The 8,817-nt window shown below is 39.7% G+C and overlaps 1 protein-coding gene across 1 annotated transcript; it reads right to left on the minus strand.

The window, feature by feature from the left end:
- Positions 1-3,821: 3,821 nt before the first annotated feature.
- Positions 3,822-8,099, minus strand: etfbkmt (electron transfer flavoprotein subunit beta lysine methyltransferase). Its single transcript, XM_022189610.2, has 3 exons — positions 7,362-8,099; positions 7,167-7,297; positions 3,822-4,474 (listed from the first exon to the last, which is right to left on the minus strand). The coding sequence occupies exons 1-3, from the start codon at positions 7,643-7,645 to the stop codon at positions 4,125-4,127; spliced, it is 765 nt and encodes a 254-aa protein (XP_022045302.1). The 5' UTR covers positions 7,646-8,099; the 3' UTR covers positions 3,822-4,124.
- Between the last annotated feature and the right edge of the window lie 718 nt (positions 8,100-8,817).

Genomic DNA, 8,817 nt, shown 5'->3' on the forward strand with positions numbered 1-8,817 from the left:
ATTACTCGGCGACTACCTGAGAGCTCCAAACTGTGCCGCTTGCCAAAATCGGACACCCTCTGGCGCTGGTGAAGATTCTCTCTCACGCTCTTCACTGACAGCACCTTCAGTTCCACTAACAGAGAAGATGTTTACTTATGTCTCAGGGAGTAAGATTTTGCATGGTAAGACACACTGCACAACTTATTTATCATGGATGAAGTTGAAGACTCCTGTGAAATAATTTATAACAGACTGTGTGGTCAGTAATGAACATAGTGATGAAACAACACATTTTTCTTTTATTGATCGACATATTATTGGGTTATTGATGTTTATTGCGGTCTATTCCTTAATTGTTACTTTATTTTGGAGCTCCATGAGAGCAAATAGTCCAACTGAAGAGAGAAATCATGTTGAATATGGGTCAGTCCCGTGTTGTAAAACATGGACTTTGAAATGTGGTGTTAGACTGCCCCATATTTTGTTATCTTTGTTTGAGAATAGCCTGACGTTGGTCAAGAAAAAACAGATAAGAATGGTCATGATTAACCACCCACAGGTGATAACAGTGTAGCCTTAAAATCATGGTCATTGATATATACATTACCAGTCCAAAGTTTCCACAATGTGCTATCTGTTGTTCCAGGTGGCCTTTTAAATTGGGGGATGGGGATGTTAAAAGCCTCCGAACAAAGGTGAAAAGGCCTTAGGTCAGAAGTTCACAAATTCCTAAGTTAATCATCAGATCTCTTTTTGTTTTATTGCTATTGCTTGTCCAGACAACGAGGCATCGTTAACCATACATCCCATCACCTGCTTGGTTTCATGTGAAGAACCCATCTATATAAGCTAGGAGAAACAGTTGTTCTGCAGAGTGATTCTATCGGGCCTTGAATCCTCTCAGAGGCATGCCATGGTGTCTCTGATGCCGTCTTTGTTTTAGACGGTGTCGGCGGAGAATTTCTTCACCATCTTTACATCATCGCTACACAAGAAGATACAACAACACACCTTCTCATGTAATGTTTTCTCATTATTTTCATGACTACTTGCATTGTAGATTCTCTCTGAAGGCATCAAAACTATGAATGAACACATATGGAATTATGCAGTAAACAAAAGTGTGATATAAGTCAAAACATCTTTTAGATTTTAGGTTCTTCAAAGTAGCCACCCAACTACTGAGTGTCTTTGGAATGGCTGTCATGCGATCCTGGACATGTTGCTGCAGCAGGTTGGTGACAGAGGGACGTCAGGTGGTGGAGACGGCACAGGTGAGTGAATCCTAGGAGCAGGACAAAACCACAAATTGGAGGTGATGGAGAACCCAGATGGAACAGAACAGAAGCAGATGGATCTGGAACTAGGACAAAGGAAGACAACTAGAGGTATGTATAGTCAAACACCATGGCAAGAGAATTACAAGTGAACAGTTACAGGCCGTGTCATGACCAAGCACTGAGAGGTGAGTGGTGTCTGGTTATATTGTGGTGAGAGTGGGTTTGGATTGGCTGCATTCCACCTGCTCCTGCACCAGGTGATGATGATGATGATGATGATGATGATGATGATGAGGAACACCTGCTGCTTCAACTGCTCCACGGACAAACCTAAAAAGGAGAAAGGGGAGGAGGGAGAGGGCTCTATCTAGGCCTGGTAGCTGCCAATCTGACAATGTGTTGCTTATACAATAGTTCTGGAATGTTTACGTAACTTCTGGGAATGTTTAGTTAGAAGAGGTCCCTGTGCCTGAGAGATCATGGAATGGCGTGTCTAATACGGAGAAAGTGGGGAGCTGTAACTCATGATAAATGTTAAGAGAGGCTTCCATGCACAAACCCATATAAGTGAGTTATTCCTGTGATCCAAGCTGAGATAGACCCATTTCAGCTGAGAGTGGACTGCAGACTAACACTTTTGTTAACTCTGGTCCTCTAATCAGTAATAGCTCTTGATCAAGCTACTTGTTGCAGAACAAACAACTTTAACTGAGAGAAGTTGTTTGTCTTCAATCTCGAAAAACAAATGGGCTCGACACAAACAAATCTATGGTGGTTGATTGATACTGGTTTCCTTTGTAATAATAAACGTCTTATTCGGCGAGTATGCCGGCATCAGTGGAGCTTCTTTTCTTCACCTGCACGTTATTGGTGTTCGAGAAACCACAAATGCCCTTCAGGATTGTCGTGCGTGTTCGTTATTTGCTATTGAATCACTCTGGATCAATGAAGACTCAAAAACAAAATATTCGTTTAAGAATATTTGGTAGTATTGGATGATCAGAATGTATGCATACAGATTCTCGCTTGATCTAGCTAACAGCAGTTGTCTAGTCTACAGAGAATTTCTGCAATGAACTTTCACAAGAGAGAATGCTAACGTAATGCTATATAGAGGTTTATATATGGAATTGTGCTTCTATCTGATTGGTCTAGGCTAAGGCAGATTCAGCAGCTGCGTCTTCACCTCTTCCATGAAATGGGCCACTGCCGCTTTTATCGTATCAGAATGTAAGCGATGACAGATAACAAGTGTAAGGTACGTCTAATCTTAAAAATGCACTGAGCAACAGTTCCTCAGCTGTCCCCGCAGTTGGTGTGTAAAAGGTCAATGCTTAAAAAACACATTATATGCACACACATTATATGCACATACAGTGTATATTAGCCTTGCATGGCTAACATAAATTCATTAGAAGCAATAGTTCATTAATATGATTGTGATTAGGATTATATAATAAGGTAAACTGGGATTAAATGAGAATGCCTTATATCTTGCTTCATTGTTATGTATCTACATTGCAGAAAGTAGTAAAATAAAGGGAAAAAATGAATGAGAAGGAGGGTCCAAACTTTTGACTGGTTGTGATTATGTAACTGTTTGGTTTATATAATTATGTTGTTTTAAAAATATATTTATCAAAGGGACCGTAACCTGTTGGAGTCAGATAACCTCTGATGTCTGTAGTCTTCCTGAGATAACAAGCGCATCAGAAATCCAAGATAACCAAACACTGTTAGAAACTGGTCTCTGGATTGGTCAAAAGAAGGAGGAGGTTCCTCAGAGTTGTGGTATCTGTTGTTCCAGGTGATCAACTAAGTTAAGGGATGGGAATGTTAAAAATTTCTAAGGTAAACACCAGATCTCCTTAAAATGAGTTTATTGTTTTATGACTTTATTGCTATTGCTTGTCCAGACAACGATGCACCTATAACCATACATCCCATCACCTGCTGGGTTTACGAACCCACCTATATAAGCTAGGAGAAACAGTTGCTCTCACAGGCGTGACAAAGTGTCTGTGATGCTGTCTTTGTTTTAACAAGCCTTTTGTATATAAACAAGATGATGTTGGCGAAGAATTTCTTCACATCTTCGCTACACAAGAAGATACAACAGTCTCCAGAATCAAAACAAGTGCCATAGGAGCTCAGTGCCTCAGCAGAGTACAGTAAACTCTTTGTGACTAATTCTGCTTTATTTATTAGACCCTCTGCCTTCACCAGGCTTTATTTGATCTTTGAATAATTGCTTAAGTATAGATTAAAATTAATCTCTGTCACCACTGAATACAACAGTCCCTCAAATGGATCTTTACATAAGTTCTGGAGGCGCACAATGAATTATTGCATTCTTGTAAGTAGCCTCTGGAATTCTGTGCAAAGATGTAAAATTGGCTAATTCCAAAACTGTGCTTTATTTTTTTGGTGACTTTAGACATTGCACTGCAAAATTTAGTGTGCAACTTCAACAACATCAAGAAATATACAACTAATGTTCTGTATGGTGTGTATAACTTCTGGTACTATTTCAGAAGAAACAATACAAATTCTAAAAAATCTGATAAAAAGTTTAATTCAAAGATCAGATTCACTCCACAAACAAAATGTTGAATAATTTCCCAAGCTGTGTTGCTTTAACATCCACCAATAAACATATTGCTTCGTCATATTGTTCATGCAAACTTCACACAGTTTTCTGGGTAGCTGAGGTAGTTGTTGGCATTACTAGTCCAGATAAAGCTGAGTGACCCTAAGTAGAAAATGGCAACAAAATAATCTCATAGCTCCTCATTGAGTTATATTCAGGTGAGTACATGTGCCAGATTTAACTGATAAAGTGCAGCTGATCCTCTGTTGTCCTCAGAGTTCAGGATTGTAGCACCAAACGCTGCTGCAGGTCAGACCGTAGTTCTCCTCTCTGACAGACTCGGGCAGCTCGAACTGAGCCATCTGATGCAGCAGCCGTCGGATGTTATGTCCCTCAAACTGCGCTCGTCCAGGATCTCCGATCAGAACTCTGGTGCCGTGGACTTGGATGCAGCGGTCCAACCAGCTGTGAAGGCTGGTGGCGAGCGCCTCGTCATAGAACATGTCACCAAGGAGGATCAGGTCGAAGCCGTCGGGATCTGAACCAATCAGGTTGTCAGTCACACAAACAGGGGACTCCACGCCGTTCAGCTCACAGTTCATGTGAGTCGCAACAGCTGCAACTGTAAGACAAACAGGCAAATTGAATACTTCTGCTGAATCTCAGTTTTATTCTTGTAGCTACTGTAGAGTAAAAAACTATGACATGTAACAATGTGATAAGGAATAACTAACTGAAACATGTAACCCTAAATTATACACTGCCCGGCCAAAAAAAAAAAGTCACACTCTACTATTACACTGGACTCAGTTTAGCTGTGACTACGGCACTCATTTGCTGTGGCATTGTTTCGATAAGACTCTGCAAAGTCACAGCATTTATTTCTATCCAGAGTTGGATTAATTTTCTACCAAGATCTTGCGTAAAGTCTTCTCCAGAACATCCCAAAGATTCTCAGTGGGGCTGACATCTGGACTCTGTGGAGGACAATCCATCTCATACTCTCTGGTCCACTCATTCTCAGTGTGAGCCCCATGAATCCTGGTATCAACATCTTGGAACATGTCCATGCTATCAGAGAAGAAAAACTCCACTGATGGACAGATGTGGTCATTCATTATATTCAAGTAGTCAGCTGACCTCATTGTTTGGGAGCATAACATTGCTGAACCTGACCAACCCCAGATCATAACCCTAACCCCCACAGGCTGGTAGGCACTAGACATGATGAGTTCATCACTTCATCCACCTCCCTTCTTACCCTGATGCCCCCATCACTTTGGAACAGGGTAAATCTGGACTCATCAGGCCACATTTGTTCTTCGAAGATGATGGTTCACCACTATCCTTCCAGGTTTTAATAATGTGTTAACCTGATTTTAATAGTTTCATTTCCTTAGTTGTTTTCTTCGCTTGATGCAGGCAATAATTTGACCCTTCTGAGACAGATTAACATCCTTTCCATGACCACAGGATATGTCTTCCAACATGGTTGTTAAACAAATGACAAGCTCAGTAAATAAGTGTGTCATCAGCATAAACATGCAAATTATCATCTGGCACATTTAGACCCAGGTTACTGATACAAATAATGAATAAAAGGAGACCTAATACAGAACCCTGCAGCCCCCCCTTGTGGACAGTAACACATTCAGAGCACAGACCATCATATTTAATGCATTGAGCCTTATTACTGTCCACGATGAAGGAATTTTTAAAATGTCGTGGTGAACAGTGTCAAACGCTTTCGACAGATCAATAAAAAGTGATGCACAGTGCTGTTTCTTGTCAAGTGCAACAATAATGTCATTTACCACCTTCATTGCAGCTGTGACAGTTTTATGGGGTTTTTTTTAAGCCTGATCGATATTTTGATAAAACAGATTGGGAAGACGAGAATGTCTTTACTTGCTCACTCACAAGAGCTTCGAGAATTTTGACCAGCACTTATAGATTAGATATTGGTTTATAATTATTTAAAATCGCTGGGTCACTCTCTTTCAATAAAGGGAGAACAAAAGCTGATTTCCAAACCGAGGGAATTTAATTTTTCTCACTAGGAGAAGAAAAACAATTGTAATCGGCACTACTATAAAATCAGCTGCCAGCTTTAAAAAAAATAAGGATAAATTAAATCAGGTCCAGAAGGTTTTCTATGGTCTAAAGCTTTAAGGGCTTCCTGAATGGAGAAAGGTACACAATTAAAAGGTGTACATTGAGAGGTCTGTGCAGGGTTTCACAGAGACAGCTCCAACTGACTCAAACAAAGAGCCAGAAGATACAGAATGTTTATTAAAACTATTTAACACCTCCATTCTATCATAGGCAGGAACAGAATCCTTTAAAACACAGGTAGGTAGAGCCTGAGAGCTTTTGCTCACAGAAAGAGAATTAATAATCTTCCAGAATTTCTGTGGATTATTTAGGTTCTCAGTGGACTGACAGATAGTATTCTGACTTGGTTTTCCTAATTAAAGAAGAGCATTTATTTCTTAGTTGTCTGAAAACAGACCAGTCAGTGGTAGAGCCTGTTTTCCTCTCCTTGGCCCAAGTCAGGTTACGCTCATGAATAATATCTGCCAGCTCTGGGGAGACCCGGGGGTTTTCTCACCCTTTCACCCTGGACCTCCTTAATGAGGCATGTATATTTACAATTTGTATGTAATTGTTCCTAAAAAATGTCCAAGCCATCTCTATATAAGGGATAAATCCTATTTTCTTCCAAACAATGTTAGACAAATCATGATCATCGTCTTGTTCATTGAAATATTTAAGATTCCTCTGATAAGTAATATGCGGTTTAGATTTAGGCACCTTTGTGTTTCTATTAGCAGCTACAACACAATGGTCACTAGTCGTTGCAGAAGACACCCAGAGATGAAAATTTATGAGGAACATAACTTCTTTCCAAAGCAACTTTGTCATGTATGACTGTTTTTCAGAGCAAATTTTTCATGTCTGGCTGTTTTTCAGAACAACTTTCTAATGTATGGCTGCATTTCAGCGCACCTTTTTCATGTCTGGCTGCATTTCAGAGCATTTTTTCATGTATGACTGTTTTTCAGGGCAACTTTGTTATGTATGACTTCTTTCCAAGGCAATTGTTTTTCAGAGTAACTCTCTCATGAATGACTGTTTTTCAGAGCAATTTTCACATGTATGTCTGTTTTTTGGAGGAACTTACTCATGCACATCACGTTTTGTTTTTCAGTGTATTTGTAAATAAATAAACATGTAAATAAACATGTTTATGAACAAACTGACAACAAGGTACAAATAATATTAGGATGCAGTTTATAAATGTGATTGCATACCACTGTCAATGTCATTAGCCACTACATGAGCAGCACCGCAGAGCTGTGCAGCGATGGAGGAAGCTCCACATCCGCTCCCCAGATCCAGCACCGTCCGACCCCGACAGACCTCCGGGCGATCCAGGACGAACCTTCAGGGGATTCTCAGAGGTAAACAATGTCTGTCTGTGGGTTATGGTGATGCTGATACCTTACCTGGAGAGTGCCTGTCCTCCGGGCCAATAAATGGCCCAATAGGGGTCCTCAAAGGGCCACAGCTCTGGTCTTTCTGTCCAGAACCTGCAGTCTGGGGTGAATAATCTCAGTTTGATCTCCGGGGTCAGACTCTGTCCTCCGACCACTTCAGTGTTCTCTGAAATAAACCTCCGGATGTTCTCGTCAGACTGGCAGCTTTTTGACAGGGTTCTTGTCTGTGAGAATAGTTTGTGAAATAGTTTGAGTCGACCAGAACACGTTCGGGTGATAAAAAGTCCCGACATGATCAGAAAGTTGCTGGAAAACTGAGCTAGTTAGGGCTGCTATCAGTCATATTAGCCACAAAGATGCTAATTTGAGTAATGTTTTATGTTTCTTGCTGGAGTTAACAAATGTTTTGTTGTGGTCGCAAAAATAAAAGCATTTAAACACCAAAAAAGTCGCATTCACGTTAACAAACTTAAAAAAAAAAACGCATTTAGCTCCCAATTTGCTGGTTTTCCACACGAACGCAAAATAAAGTCGGACAGACGTTCCGTCGACCGTCTGGAAACATGGCACACAACTTTGGTTCCGCTCGACAATAGATTGTTTTCCGGTGTTTGTACTCAACGTCAAAATTATTTATAATGCGCATTTAAACCTTTATAAACAGCTGAGTCATCCCTCCACTCCTGTGCAGTATACAGTATTCCAGTGGATATGTTCAGTACTTTCTGCACTAAGAACAGCATTCATTGCTTTTTTCACTGTACCATCATGTAGCAATTATGATTTTGCACTACTGTGTTTATTAATTCCTTTCGGGCTGGTATATATTTGTATTTATTGTGTTATATTTATTTTATAGCTACTATTTTTACCCTGTTCTTGTTTCTATAGTTTCTTTTAATTTTTATTCTCTTTCCATATTCCTGGGGTGACACCAACACCTGAAACCAATTTCCTTCTATGTTGTGTACATACTTGGCTATTAAAGCTGATTCTGAGCACGATTCAAACCTGTGCAGCTAAATAGTGTGTGATAAGGCACAATGACTAGTGGACAAATCTAAAAAAGACAAAAAATAAATAAAAAATGGGGGTGGGACAAGAGAAAAATGGCATTTTTCGGGGGAACTCCAGACTTATTTGGTATTTTAAAAAATATTTTCAAACATTCTTTTTTCCTAGTTGTGTTTTTTTTTTTTTTTTTTTTTTTTTTTTTAGATTTGGTCTACAGAAAATTTACACCACAACTGCATATTTTAAGATTTTCTACTTGGACTGTTTTGAATTTGATGTCAAATGTTCTCCAATTGTGGAATGACCCTTAAGAGAAGACGAGCATCATCTGATGAGATGAGATGAAGTTTATTGATCCCTCACTGGGGAGATTTACAAATCTGACACAGGATAAGTTGACATCTTGATATATGTTTCATCAGATTTCCTTGAAAGCAACCATAATATACTA

The sequence above is a fragment of the Acanthochromis polyacanthus genome, chromosome 8 (genome assembly GCF_021347895.1).
Source record: "Acanthochromis polyacanthus isolate Apoly-LR-REF ecotype Palm Island chromosome 8, KAUST_Apoly_ChrSc, whole genome shotgun sequence".
Classification (NCBI taxonomy): domain Eukaryota; kingdom Metazoa; phylum Chordata; class Actinopteri; family Pomacentridae; genus Acanthochromis; species Acanthochromis polyacanthus.